At 39.6% G+C, this 15474-nt stretch overlaps 1 protein-coding gene across 2 annotated transcripts in view; it reads right to left on the minus strand.

Annotated features, from left to right (window-relative positions):
* The window catches only part of PREX1 (phosphatidylinositol-3,4,5-trisphosphate dependent Rac exchange factor 1), a 156968-nt gene that overhangs the window by 17010 nt on the left and 124484 nt on the right, over nt 1-15474 (minus strand). For both annotated transcript variants that reach the window (XM_086623099.1, XM_086623098.1), the window contains exons 17-24: nt 12948-13040; nt 8634-8782; nt 7614-7699; nt 4969-5105; nt 4349-4520; nt 2872-3059; nt 1938-2099; nt 1153-1363 (exon numbers count right to left, since the gene is read on the minus strand). In XM_086623099.1, the coding sequence (XP_086479225.1) occupies nt 1153-1363; nt 1938-2099; nt 2872-3059; nt 4349-4520; nt 4969-5105; nt 7614-7699; nt 8634-8782; nt 12948-13040 (1198 nt within the window). The remainder of the gene's footprint in view (nt 1-1152; nt 1364-1937; nt 2100-2871; nt 3060-4348; nt 4521-4968; nt 5106-7613; nt 7700-8633; nt 8783-12947; nt 13041-15474) is intronic.

Consider the following 15474-nt stretch of genomic DNA (forward strand, 5'->3'; position numbering starts at 1 on the left):
TCCATCCCAATAATGATAGTTTAGAATAGGTGGAGTTTTAACAGGAAAACATAAAATTTCACAGAATTATTTTATATGACTACATTCTATAACAAAAACATTTTAAAAAAAAGTGGGGTTTTTTTTCCTGGCATGCCAACTAGATGTTTTAAATATACTGCAGTCTAGAAACAGGTTAAATTATGGAAATAAAGACAGCAAGTGTCTACACATATATTCATATAGACAACATGAATAGTACCTAAAAGCATTTGTTGAAATGTTAATGAATTCAGTTTCTCAGGAGTTAGTCCATATTATTATTCCAGCTTTACAAACATTTACACGCACACACATACGTATATATATATATATATATATATAAAGAAATAGGATTATGTCCTTACAGAAGATAAATAAAATTCCTTTTCATTTAAAAATGCTGACAGTTTTGGTATGGTACTTTGCTAACAATCTTAGCTCACATTAAAAATACTATGGAATTTTAGTATCTTCAAGTGAGCAGGGCTTCCTTATTGACCTCATTTTGAATAGTCAATGCCATTGGTTAGTCTACACTTCCCTGCGTCTCTTCCAAACATTCCTGCACTCTGACCTTCACAAGACAATCAGAAGCACATTAGGTGAGATCATGATGAAGCAATGTTGGAACTCAAATAATCCGGTTGTAGGACAAATGCTATGTAGCAGCTATTTATCAGAAAACAGATCCTCTTGACAGAGTAGATCTCCAACGCATGGAATTTATTTCTAATGACAAAAGAAAACAGCACTACAGTCTGATTGACTCACGTTTTCCCTCTGAATATAGCCTCTCTTCACAGCACTAGCATGGCTATTAGCCCTCATTCACCTCTTTTAGCCAGGAAGTTAGCTCTACCAAGTGCAAACATTACTCCAGGACAGTTAATTATCATGAGATGACCACACTAGAGGCTAGCAAAAACATTTGATCTGAAGCCTCTCTGTGCTTAAAGGCATTACTATTTTACAACACAAGGAGGCTGTCATTTTACTAAAAAAATTTAAGGAGGAAAAAAGGGCACTGGCAAGAATGTGTTTCTTTGGAACTTATTTTGACCTTGCTGAGCAGTGGAAAGACACAGCTCTTTGTGCAGACAAAATCAGTACAATTTAAAAGTTAATTATCACCTTGTTCTGGATCAAGACCAATAATAGAGGGCTTCCGTCCAATGCGAATGCTGAACGACCTCCCTGCTGAGGTAGTGTTTTTGGGGTATGACACCTCCATGAGGTTAACGTGGCAGTTGGTGGGGCAGAAATCCATGCTGTTGAGGGAATGTTGTTCCATGACGGCTTGTTTGAAGGCTGGGCTCACCTTTGTTTTCAATTCATCTGCAAACTGGGAGAAACAAAGCAAGCATATGCTACTTCATTTGCAAACAACTATGATGTAATGCAGACAATCTTTTTCTCTTGCTGCCTCCTATTCCTGAATTACATGATTTCTGCTGCAGCTGGAATAACACATTAAAGAAAGAACAACTGATAAAACAACAAATGAAAGCAATTAGCTATACCTTCCAGGACCCTCTTTTCAAACAGCTCAGGTAACTGCACGAAAAAGCACACAGTTTGTTTACACTACGATACACTATACTTATGGTCATGTTGAATCAGACACTGACCATTCTGTTGTCACAGTTATTCACTGATATGGTGGAAATGAACCCGCGATAACACTTTACAAGCCACAGCTCTGACAAGCTGAAAGGAGTGATTTCCAGATAAGGTCCTTTTTCCTCAAGACTGGCAATATCAATAACTTGCAACTTCAACAGGCAGCAGGGCTGTTTTCATGCCTCTAGGACACCTACTTATAAAACAGTTTGGATTCATTAATAAAGAATACCAAGACACAGTTATTACAATGAAGTATTGTCTTGAGACTTCACTGATAACTAGTAGCGTTGTACCTCTTGGTAGTTTGTGAGTCTTCTGCTAATGCTTTCCAGCTTAGTGTCACAGATTTGCCGGAATTCATACTGGGGCATGGTGGCCACAGCACTGCTTAGGGATATAAGTCTTTTGCAATTCCTTACGAAGTGATTGTCCTCTGCAGCAAAGGCCTCTAAAATCTAAACAAAAAGACAGGATGATATGAGACTTGACAGCAAAGGAAAATACAGTTTTCTTCCACTGAGTAAGTGGTAAAGCCCCTCATGTTGTCATGGTTGAATAAAGCTGCCTTCAGAACGAGTTGCTTTTATTACTGTCTGAGAATCACTACCATGTCTAATCGCCAGAGTCACAAAACATGCCTCAAAAATTTTTAGAATAACTGAAATGGATTAAAATATCCACTGTGCACTGTCAAAGTTACCTGCTCGGTGTACTTTCATGCGACATCACAATAACATCACTGGGATGTGACAGAAACATTTACTATTAGCTCGTTACTGTCACAGATGACCAAAACACTAAGTGCACTGCTGCTTTCCAACAGCAGCAGTTCTACATGCTTCCTTTAGTGACCCATCCAGCCTATCAGACAGCAAAAAGCTGCTTGATTTTCTTCCAAGGTAAAGCAAATTCTTGCCTGAAAAGATTAATCTTGAGTATCAGCAAAAGTTATGTTACCAGACAGATAAAAGTGAGAATTCCACAGTTGAGGGCTGCCCTCTCTCTAACTCAACAGCTGAAATCCTGGAAGCATTTGCTGACTTGCTCACACCAAATGAGCTATTGTAACTTGGTGCTTTGTAATGAAGAAAACTCCAGGCAGGGCTGAGAAGGCCATGTGCTACCTCATCCTTCGGATGGCCAAGCCAAGCCACCAGAGAAGTGCCTGTATTATTGACTTCCCTGTTCTCTTTAGGAATGATGCTGGCCATGTATGTTTTCCAGTACCTTTGCAGTGAGATTGAAGCAGCCTTTTGGCTCCACAATTTTCTCCAGGACAAAGGATTTGATTCCTGCGCTGCTGACGTATTCGTACACTACCCCATGCTCCAGGTGGATGTTATCCACAGTCAGGCTAACAAGGGGTGTTTCTTCACCAATGACCAGTGGAGAGCTGATGGTCTGTGGTGTCTGGGCTGGAACCAAAAAAAGTCATTAGAAGTGCCTGGCAGCACACATGCACAGGGAAGAGACACCTGTTGAGAGGTATTATTAAATGCAAAGACACTAAGACACAACCTTTGGCTCAAGGAGTCTCTGAACCACACGCTGCTAGAGGCTGGGAGAATATTCTGAGGAAGACATTTGCTATTGGCCACTACTGGAGACAGTGACAGAGGTTTAGACAATCCACATTCTGATCGTCTTCCATGTGTGAATGCACACATTCATGCACAGGACACTATTTCTGTTCAGCATTCAGACACACAGACCCCAGCAGAAGCTTTCAAAGGGAAGTGAAGTATGTTAATCTCGGAGTCTTGTTCGTAATGACCCTCTGGAAGACTGCTGCTTTTCTGTCCAACTCTGGGAAACCCTCCAGATGCATTTTCTGTGCAGCTATAAGACTGAGATGGCAGGGGTGGGGTAAGCAGATAACATTTTTAACACACAGCAATGCTATTGTCACCAGAGAACAGATTTAAATTATAGTCAGACTGAGATTCGCCAGAGAATTGCTCACATGCCTCTACCAGGGCACTGTTCCAGCTGTCCCACTGTGGAGCTGCACTGTTTGACCATTAGAGTACCAGGCTCACCAGACTTCAGATGAGATCCACACAGATGTGCATCTGTTCCTGGAGAAGTTGCCAATGGCATTCAGAGAGCCCAGGCTCAGTCCTTTGGACTGAATTTGGCTTCAGTATTCTGCCCTAACATCTACATTTCCAAATAAGCTCTCAACACAAAGGTAAAGTAGTATTTTTTAGGAGTTACACTTTCTTAAGTTGGAGGAAATACACCCACACCTTTTGCTGACACAGTGGTAACATGCTCTGAAAACTTGCTCCAGATCAAAGTAATTTAAAATCTTAATGTTTAATCTTAAATCACAGAAAACATAGATTATACTAGGTTACTTACAGACCTTTCCTCTCCAGCTGGTACTGCCCATAAATTCCTGGTTTGCAAGGGCTACCAAATGATTCTAAAAATGCTGAGCCTTTTCATTCCAGAAAGTGGCTCTCTTGTAAAGATCAGAGAGTCACAGGGGTATGATTTCTATGTGTATCTGGATTTTTTCCTTCTCTTGAATAAACTGCAGCATAAGAATGCTTCCTCTGGCAGACCTCAGCCTATTATAAAGCTTTACTAAGACAAGAGATATTCTACAATAACAACTACGCTTTACATTTCTACTGCAATTTTTCTTCCTGAAGCCCTGAATCCACCCCAGGTTTCCTTCCCCGAGGAGAATCTTTACCTGATTCCTGTTGGCTATTTTGAAGGGGATCCAATTCTGTACCTCCTTCCAGTGAAGAGTCGTCTTTGCTGGAGCCAGGATGACTGCCATTAAGATATGCAGTGGATGCTGCTTGCTGAACTCTGTCCTCCTCGGCGTCTTCATGCGTTCTGTACACCCACTGGTACAACCCCTTTCAAGAGATATAGGCTTCAGCTATGACCTGAGTAAAAATGCCCAATCTCTGTATGTCTGGACTACAAAGGTGAATCTAGCTATCAATTTTGTATCTTCTAAGTTGGCTGAAATATCAACATTCCCCCAGATTTCCTCTGAACTACAGAGAATGAAAAGTCTAGATCAGTATCTGGGTGAACTTCTAGTTTTAGCAATAGTTAATAATATTTAGCACTGCATGCAGTGTATGAATTGGTGTGTGTATTATTCGTAGATGTTTTGCAACTATAGGCAACTGTAATCAGCTCCCTCAGTTATACCAGGACCTTGGCATGAGAAAAAATAAGTCAAGAGAGAGATGCATAAATGGTTTTTCTGAATATGCAGTGACCATAAAAGCACAGAGGGGAGGACAGAAGAAGGGCAGGAATTAACGTTCTTCCTTTGAGATTTTGTACTCATACCAGTGCTTCCTGTTGTCTGGTCCTGTAGGCTGTAAAGTGCTCCAAAACTTCCATATAATTTCCATGTGTTGCATTATTCCCATTAACTTTCAAAATACACTGCCCTGGATGAAGACCTACAGCTGCAGCTTCAGAACCTGAAAAATCAACAGGAGAGAAGTTAAGACTGTAAAGCCATCCATCTGACTATGGAAGAGAAAACTGTAAAGTTTGAAAACGGCTTCTGTTAAGAAGAGTAAGAAGGAAAAGCTAGTTGAATGCTGTGATGCTTTTACTACTAAGTATTCCGAGAGCTCTGTTGTATCAGAAAGACATCATGCATCCATCTTTCATACTTTCCGTAGTGCTGGGAAGAACCAAGATCTCCTAGACCTAAATTCATTCGTGCTAGAAACTGAAATTCCAGTGGGAAATCATTTGGGATTCTTATATGGCTTTTCTAGCCTTATGATTACATTAGCCGAGGTCTTGCTTAAATGTAAACAGTTATATTCTTTTCAGCCTGTTGCACTTGAAAGTTACAGAACACTTGCCTGTTATGCAATTTTCCATGGTCTAAGAAACAGACTATGATGTACTTAAAATTAGAGTAGATCTCGACTGCAACAACCAACTTCAGTGGATGTATTCTAGATTCATGTGAACACGACTCAGACCCAAATCCAGCTTCTAGAAATCTACAGTTAAAGTGATAAACTTTAAGGCACCAATGTTGCAGTAGTTGTTTTCTAGCTCAAACAGAATCCATTGCTTAGCGTTAGCAACAAGACTTGCTGAAGCCGTAGGCCACAAGCTGTGAACTTTCTCCTAGACATGCTTTCAGCTGGGATAGAGCTGATTTTCTCCTTAGTAGCTGATACAGTGCTGCAGTTTGGATTTGGTAAGAGAATAGTGTTGATAACACACTGATGTTTTGGCTGTTGCTAAGTAGTGTTTATCCTAAGTCAAGGACTTTTTCAGTTTCCCATGTTCTGACAGCGAGCAGGTGTGCAACAAGCACAAACCAGAAGATAAAGAGGCCACAACCATGAGCAGAAGCTGCAGTTCAGCAAGATAAGAACGGTTAATGGCCTGCCTGGAGACACAGAAAGAATCCAAGGTGCTAGAAGACCCCAGACCAGAAATCACCATGGACAAAAAAGGTGCATGAAGAGCGTGTGAGGGGCGGGTGCAAAGGTGTAAGGATATAATTGTCCTGGGATTTCTTTGTCCAAGGTCCCTCTCTCTGGAGAGACCCAACTCGAGCTGTTTATTCCAGCTGTACCAACTGAACACGTTTTTAAATATTTTTTTGTTAAAATATTCCATGCCTGAGGCACTGCTACAGGAAACCCAGGGCTGAGCCTGAAGGAAAAGGAAGCACCTGGGGGTGCGTGTGTGTGAGCGAGGAGTCAAAAGCGCACACGCTGGTTCACTGCAGTCTCCAGTGGTGTGAGTGTGACTCCCTGAACGGTGTGGGAACACTTGGGCTTAGGCCTCTCCTGTAACAACCGTCACTCAAAATTCATATAGTTTTATTCCAAATACAATTTGTCTTTTGCTAGCACATTCCTGAAAAAGGAGAATCTTTCTAGCTGGCATTTCAGTTTGCGCTCCTCAGACGGTCAAAAAGTGGTTACAGGTGCTGTTTTGAAGGAGTGTAGTAAGCATGTCTCCCTGAGAACATCGTTTGTTGGATGTGGGCGCTGTCTGTTGTCTGCGTAACAACGGTACATACTTGGATATAAGGAGTTGTTCCGAAGGAAGGAACTGCTACGTCTAAAAGGCCGTATTTTCTGCATCTGCTGAAAATACCGGTTAGAGCTGTGCTTTATGTGCAGCTCAATTCACATTTCAGTTATGGAAGTAGTAAATATCTCTGTCAAACTGTGTTTACTCCTTTTAAAAAGGCCAAGGGAACAGTTCACCTCTATCTCATATGGGTAATACAATATAATATAGTAGTATAAGCCCATGTAAAGGGAGAAGCAGTCTTCAAATGTTACACCATACTTTGTGATGTCTATTAAGAAATATGATCTGTCTACCAACCTGCTGATCCCACAGCATGTTCACAACTGCAGTGCTCCAAACTGTGGCTGACCACAGGCAAAGATATTGAGGAAGCAACAGACAGCATTATACCTCAACTTTTTCTCAGCCACCTCAGTTTTAAATTTCTATTCCCTGTGGCTATAAAGCTGTATCTTAGTAGTCTGAGAAGAAACAAGCACATTTCTAGCTTGCAAGAGCCCAAATGACAATGCTTTCTCAAGTCTTGACACAGTCCTGTAGACTGCAGTATCACCAAGTTTCTCCCACTGTAGCATTAAGTTATTCCTTGTTTTGTGTTGATGGGATTAGTGACCCAACACTCAGTTCATAATAATCACACCATTTCTTAGACTCTCTTTAGATTATAAGCACTTTGAGGTAGAACTACCTGTTGTTCTATGGTTTTGCACAGAGAATGTGATCCTCCTCTATGAAAGGAGTTCCCAGTCACCATGGTTATTAAAATAAGTTGTCAGAACTTGTTTGGAACAAGTTTGACAATAAAATTGGATCTTTCTTGATTAAGAGATACATACACACACACTCTATATGCTCATGTATATACATTTAGCTGTACTCCAAGCTTAACTATACTTCTACTCTCTACTTACCTCTTCCTACTGCATGAACATATGGTGGTGCTGCTCCCCGTATCTGAAAGCAAAGTGCTTCAGGACAATCCGGGATTTTAATAATCCTGAAGGTAAATCAGGGAGAAGAAAAAGCAGCATTTTAAGTTAGGCTGTCACAGCTCTGGGCAGTTCTAATGGCATCTTTCCCCATCATTCACAACTGTGTTTTGGATTAAAGAAAGCACCCACATAGTTTACAAATAAATAACAAATAAATAGACCTGAAGAAATCAACCATTCCCTCTTCATTCTCTAAGGTAGATGAGAGATTCTCAATATTTGTTAATGTAAATTTGGCACTTCCAAATTTATTGTATCTTTAAGTGAATAACACAGGATAGAAACTTTCTGTGGTATTTACATTCCCTTTCGTTTCTAGGCAAAATTCAGTGCAGCTCTGCTAACTTATACTAGCTGAGGATCTTTTCCATTTAAAAAAAAAAAAAAAAAAAAAAAAGAGAGACAAGACATCCTGGACTAGAATTTAGCATCAAGAGCTCATTGAGACGTTCAATTCTATGGCAAATTCTGGGATTATAGAATCTAATAATGCACAAGACATTAACAGGGCCAAGCCTCATTATAAGAATAAAAAATGGACTGAAAAACTGTTAGAGCTGATATAGTTAGAGTATCCCAAAATGAGCCAAGCTTTAATGGAGTAGAAATTGCCTTCCCTTGGACATATACTAGTCCAAGAAGCTTCACAGCTGAGACAGAACGACAATCCTCACGAATCAGTTCTGTTAGCACACGAGGAAGCCAAAAGTTAACTGCAGTACAAGGATAATACATCCTAACTTGCACTAGAAGCACAAGGCTCATCACCGAAAACAACCTATGACTCTTGTATCTCTTTCGTTTGTGTCATTTATTTTCCTGTTGAACAGCTTCTGCATAGCAAAGTGTTTACAGAGTTTTCACTACAAATTGTAGAAGAAATATTTAGTAATCAATGTTTCTTGATAACCTTCTCTGTCTGCCCATCTTGGCACTTACTCTTTTGATTTGGTGGCTACCAGAAGCCTAAGCGGCCTTCGTGAGCAGAAGGACTGGTTTAAGATGGTTTCCACCTCTGAAAACGGGCGTAGGAATACTAAGTCCTCATTGATGGAATAGATTTTTCTTCCCGTCTGCAGGCCAGCCATCTGCGAAGGAAAGAAACACCACAGAAAACTTTGGATCATTGGCAGCATCTCTGAAAGTTCAGGCTTCAAGGTTCAACTGTTCTCTTCTTACAGACATTCCTAGGAATACTGTACATGCAGTGTTGGTTCATCAAATCATTTGCCAGTCACCCTTAAAGTTGTTTGCATTTACAGAAAACAAAGAGATTTCACCAATATGTGTATAAATATGCTACTCCACAAATATATCTTACTTCGCAACAGATATATCTCTGAACTTTTCTGCTACGTTTTTTTTTAATAGGGAACTACTAAAAACTGTATATAAGGAAGAAATTCTTCACTATGAGAGTGGTGAGGCACTGGAACACGCTGCCAAGAGTTGTGGATGTCCTGTCGCATCCCTGGCAGTGTTCAAGGCCAGGCTGGATGAGGCTTCCAACCTGACCTAGTGGAAGGTGTCCCGCCCATGGTAGGAGGATTGGAACTACATCATCTTTAAGGTCCCTTCCAACCCAAACCACTCTATGATTCTAACATCCTCTGTGTACTTGGAAATAATATTTTTCATCTCCTTTTCTTTTGTAAATAATCTCTAAAATGGATAATAGGAATAAGTAGCAATAGAGATTTTAACTTAAGATATAATTTGACAAACTTTAGTTTATAATTCAATGGAAATGTTTCTGCTATTTGCATTTACTGACATTGATGAGTTTATTATAAAGTAATTATTATATAAATTTCTAAAGTCATTACATTTTAGACCTGATTTTCTTACAGTAGCTCACACACTTAATGTATGTGCAATTAGCTAAACCCTTTGCATACCTGCAATCATCCTACCTGTGAATGACCTCTTTATATTCCTAACTTATTGTTTGTGCATAGAGGACACCTACCTGCGCACATAATCGTCGCAAATTCATGAATGTATGAAGTACAAAGTCACGTATCAAACTCTACAAACCAGCAACTTTCAAATAAAAATCTGCTGCTTTACTGAGACAGAGCTAACCAGGCTAAGGAAGAGTAAACAGCATGTATCTTTACTCTTAAGGACCTACAGTGTCACAGAGCTTCTGAGTAGCGGATGCTCCTTATGACAGCTCAATGCAGTTGTCTGGATTCGGGCCACTGTTTTTTCCAAAACGCCAGCAGCTTGCTATTTGCTGCTCATCTGCGTGGCCTTTGGCCAACTGGCTGCTTGTGAAACATGCTCTGTTCAAACACTAAACATATGCTTGTCAGTTGGCTGTTCAGAGTAAGACAGCAACCACACCTCCCAAAAGGATAATTTTTTTTTACTGTTGCTTCCTTCTGGTAGAGCATCATTCATAAACCAGCACCAGGATTAAAACCTGTGGGAATAAACCCAGCTACAATTAACCTGCAAATGAGCTGGGTTAGAAAGGAAGAGCAAGTACAAACTGAGGAGCCACTGACTTTCTGAATGTTTTTTTGAAGACACACGAACTTGGGATAGGCATAGGATGTGCCACAGTCCACATCAACCAACCAATGCTGTATGTTTTTTTGTGACCCTCTGTCTAGGGGACCTGAGCAAGCGTTAACAGTCACAGGCAGCTGCTGCCAGGACCATGGTATGGTGAGAGTCCCGGGCTGAGAGCTGCTCGTCAGTCAGGATCAGGAGAGAAGGTGCATGAGCAGTGCCCACTAGGGCACTATTCTATCTAACGTGGCCAGAAGGTCGAGGGAGGTGATTCTGCCCCTCTACTCTGCTCTTGTGAGACCCCACCTGCAGAACTGCATTCAGCTCTGAGGCCCTCAACATAAGAAGGACATGGAGCTGCTGGAGCAGGTCCAGAGGAGGGCCATGAAGATGATCCAGGGGCTGGAGCACCTCTGCTATGGGGCTGTTCAGCCTAGAGAAGAGAAGGCTCTGGGGTGATCTTATTGCAGCCTTCCAGTACTTAAAGGGGGCCTACAGGAAAGCTGGAGAGGGACTTTTTACAAGGGTGTGTAGTGATAGGACAAGGGGCAATGGCTTTAAACTGGAAGAGGGGAGATTTAGATTAGATCTAAAGAAAAAATTCTTCACTTTGAGTGTGGTGAGGCACTGGAACAGGTTGCCCAGAGAAGTTGTGAATGCCCCATCCCTGGAAATGTTCAAGCCTAGGTTGGATGAGGCTTTGAGCAACCTCATCTAGGGGAAGGTATCCATGTCCATGGCAGGGGCTTGGAACTAGATGATCTTTAAGATCCCTTCCAACCCAAACCATTCTGTGATTCTATCTATGGGCTGAAACCGAGAAGGTGAACACACAACGAGATCCTAAACTGCAGTTCTAGTACCCCATCAGCACAGGAATTTGATATTCCAGCAATTCTTTTCTTAACAACTTTTAAACACAGTTTGGGAACTGCTTCTGGAACAGGTAAATCTAACAGCTCACAAAACAGTTTCTAAAAAATCTTGGTAAGAAAAGAAGACACTAAGAATAGAAAGCATAATGCTTGGCAACTCTGATTTTGAATAAAAAACTTAGACTCTTGTTGCACATGCATCAAGTTCAATGCTGTGTGCCACCATCATCTGTGCATGACATTTTTTTTCCAGGTGTATTAGGAAAAAGAGATCACAATCCCAAACTCAAACAGAATGTGTTAATCATGCAAGTAGCAGATTTTTTCCCACTCAAATGGTGAACCTGGAATCTTATTCTGGTCTAAAGTCTGACAGTCTTAATGAATGCAGTGCACTGTGATGGGCACTGTGAAGCAAAGCTGCTGTCCTTAAAGGGTGTGACAGCAGGCATGGGGTCTCTGAATGGCCTACAGCTGCTGAGCCACACAGAGCTACATGCTGGATATCTTTCTAGTATCACAAAGTAATTAAAAACACCCAAGAATGTAATGAAATGCATTACTGTTGGATCTCAGGTCTTTCCAGAGTTAGCTGACAGCATTCTGGTTCAGAGAGATGCAGATTTAGTTCTTTTCTGGAGCAATATTTTAAGATCAAGTTGAAAAGACATCCTCATGATCATAGATAGTTTGTCTTGGAAGATCAAGAAAAAAATTCCTTAGAAAATTGTGTGCTTCTGTTGTCTTAAAACACAACAGATTCACAGGATATTTCACAGACATTCAGCCAAAGAAAGGGCAAAAGGATTATCTGCCAGGCAATGGTTTACAGCAGAAGTTTGGATTAATAAAATTTTTGGCTAATCTATGTTGATTTTGAACATGAGTTAGAGCATAGAATTGGTTTCTTTGGTGACCATAATATAAACGAGAATCAAGAACACTGAAATAATTTAATTACAATATTGAACTTCAGTTCAAAATTCCTTCCCATTTGACATTCTCAACTCGCTAAAATCAGTCTCTCCACTTCAGCTGTTTGTATTGGGTGAGTTACCCAGGAGTTATCTGTAGCCTAAAACAGTGACCAACAAATGAATGTGGACATTAAAAAATTCTGTAATGGTTGTCCTGGACTTTTAATTAGCAGTACTGTCTGTGTGCTGCCACAATTTACTGTGAAACAACCCTGGGCAAGTCATTTAGTCCTCTCTCATCTTGACAGGTGCTAAAAGGCACCTAAATAGCTTTTAAAAAATAGACTTTCAGTCTTTCTGTGCCTTATTTAGGTAAGCAGAGGATCACGTTGTGTTATCCACTCAAGGGTTTTGTACAGATAAACCGATGATTATGAAATACTCGGATCCTATGACATTTGAGGCATCTATGTGCCTCAAAGAAACAAAGAAAATATATTCTGTAGAGTTCTTAAAAAAATACCAGGGAGAGAAATGAGTGCATGCTTTTTAAGGAAAAAATACAAATCTGAAAATACAGCTTTCACTCAAATAAGCCTGTTTCTCATTGAACTTATTTGTTATCCCAAAACAATGTTACTTTCCCTCCTTCCTTAAATATAAGTTGCTAATGAACCTGGGGTACACTATCATCACACAGAGATACAACTGTTGTCCTATCACTTATCAAAAATATCCAGCAAGTCACTCAAAGATGTCAAAACACTCAGCAATTTACAGAAACAGTTTATTATTACCACAGGAATTGTAGAAGATACTCAATTTTCTATTAGCTGCCTTTAAAAATCAAACAGACCTTAAAAGGAGGGTTTGGTACCTTTTCAAAGAATTGAAACATTCTTAGGTACCAAACCCAAATATTTATGAATGTCAGGTCATACCTCTGCAGAAGACCCTCGTCGAACTGACTTCACCACAATTGCTTTGTTCTTTTCTTCCATGTCAAATCCATAGTCATCCTCTTCCGGTGAAATCTTAAAAAGAGCACAAGGTATCGCTTCATAAATATGGAGTTGGCCAAAAAGCTGAAGGATGGAGATGAGAAATTGGACTTTTAATTGCAAGCCACAACTGACATAGACTTGTAGATCTTAACGCTGAAAGGGACTACCAGGTCATTCAGTCTAATCTCCTACGTAACATAAGCCATAAAATTTAATGTAGTTATTTCTTCATTGAGCTCTTACTATAGTAAAGAAGAATTTCCAGAGAGTTATCCAGTTATGATCCTCAGTCTTTAAGTGAAGAATCTATGCCCACCCTTAAGAGTTTGTTCCAACAGTTAATCAACTCTTCTATTAGAAACTGCATTTGGTTTTAACTTCCAGCTCTTCATTCTATCTTTCACTTTTAGGTTATGGAATTCATCAATATTCAGTATTTTCCATTGGTGAATGTACTTACAGATCAAACTGTAGTAATTTATTTATTTTTTAAAATGCATCCCACATACCAAATAATGAGCAATCAATGAGTCCTTCTTAGATATCAGTTTCAAGTAAATTGAGGATTTCAGGCCTATTTCTTATAGATAATACTACACGAGTTACATCATAATAGTTGGTCTGCTAACTAAAATTCTGGATGACCAGTGAGAGAACAACTTCTGACATCTATAGGTCCTTCCTCTAAAGAACAGGCACATAAGGTTTGTGTTAGGGAAAAAACACAAGACTCCTGTCATGTGCTCAGTTTGTACCTTTCATGGTTCACAGAGGACTTGGTAGTTCTTGCTCCTGAGAATCTGCTTCCTCTTATTTGCACTGAGGTCACACACTACCTTATAAATATTTTTAAAAATCACATAAATCATGGCAAATATATGTTTCAATCATCCTTCTCTAGTGTTTATTAACAATGAGAAAAAAAGCTTAACAACTCACTTCCTATTTTAAAAAAATAAAGCAAGCCTGGCCACTGGTAAATTCTACCAGATAAACATCTTGCATTTGTGCAAACACACATTTAAGAACCATCTGGTAAATCAGAATGAGTTAAAAGGAAAAATAAGGCTATCTATAATCTAGCATGGCACTGGGAAAAAAACCCAAACTGATAATTATTTCCTTGATTCTGATGATTCCCGCATTATTTTAAAATATTGTCCTTTTTTTTTTTTAAGCCAATGTCATCAGACTATAAACTTTGTCCTTTTACTGGAATTCACCTTAAAAAAATTAAAGAAATAGAATCATCCTTTCGTGTAGGAGTCATACAGCTATGTCAAAATAATGCATGACACAAATATGCAGGGAAAAAATTCTCATCAGATAATGTTCAGATTAAATGATGGACAGGAAAGCAAAAAGACTGAAAAGTAGGCTTGCCATTCTTGGATATTTGTAACAAAATATTTTCAGAAGCAATGCTATTTATGCATGTTTAATAAAAGGACAGCTTAGAAAACTGGGTATATTACTGGTTAGATTTTTAGTGTTGCAAGCGTAATGAGTTTGAGCCCAACACAATATGTACATTTATCACTTTATATTTGGGATTAAATAGAAAAATTTCTAGGATAGCTCTGCCATCCAATTCTCATTTTACATTTGAAGGGACTGTTCAGGTTCTTTTATGGGATTTTGAAAGCAAATGTGCAAAGATATTTAAAAACATGGAGGCTTTGATTTGCCAAACTTACGCAGCCAGCAGCTACACAAACTTACATGATCTCTTGGGTGCAGCTGCCATTACTATGCATGAAGATCTTTTATATGCTATCATTTTTAATAACCTACCTGCTCTGTTCATTAGTACTGCAAAAGTTTATTGTTTGAAAGCAAAGAACCAAAATAGTTTTAAGAATCCCCATTGCATCAACATTAGGAACTTTATCACCACGTTGTAAAGGAAGAAATCTCACATTCTGTATACTGATGCTGCTGTACTGGGGACACTCTGTTACGAAAAGGCAGACTATGGATGATACTCAATACACCATACTTGGAGAAGGCTATGATTCATGCTTTATTATAAAGTAGTTATACCTTGCAATTCCACAGCTGAACACCATTCATCCCTAAGGACTCAAAGCAATTAACTAACTTGCCAACTACAAGACTTATTTCTGTGCCTCTGAAATCCAATCAGTTTTTTGAACATAAGGCAGCAGCTGTTTAATCTTAAAAGGCAACCATGTTAAAAAACGAGACCATATGAGAAATAAGCATGTTTAATCAAAACCACAGGGCAATTGTAGTCAGAACATATTCAAAGAGAATTTTGGCAGAGATGGGGGAGGGAGACTAAGTAGAAGAAAAGCTATGCAAAGAATGGTCTTTTACGCCTTTATCTCTTACATTCATGAAGCGTTTTTGGCATGTGGGTCATGATGCCACGCATTTGGACCACTCCACTTCTCCCCGTTCCTGTACAAGGAGGATTACGGACTCGGAAAACACTTGTGGC

The sequence above is a fragment of the Tauraco erythrolophus genome, chromosome 18 (genome assembly GCF_009769465.1).
Source record: "Tauraco erythrolophus isolate bTauEry1 chromosome 18, bTauEry1.pri, whole genome shotgun sequence".
Taxonomy (NCBI): Eukaryota; Metazoa; Chordata; class Aves; order Musophagiformes; family Musophagidae; genus Tauraco; species Tauraco erythrolophus.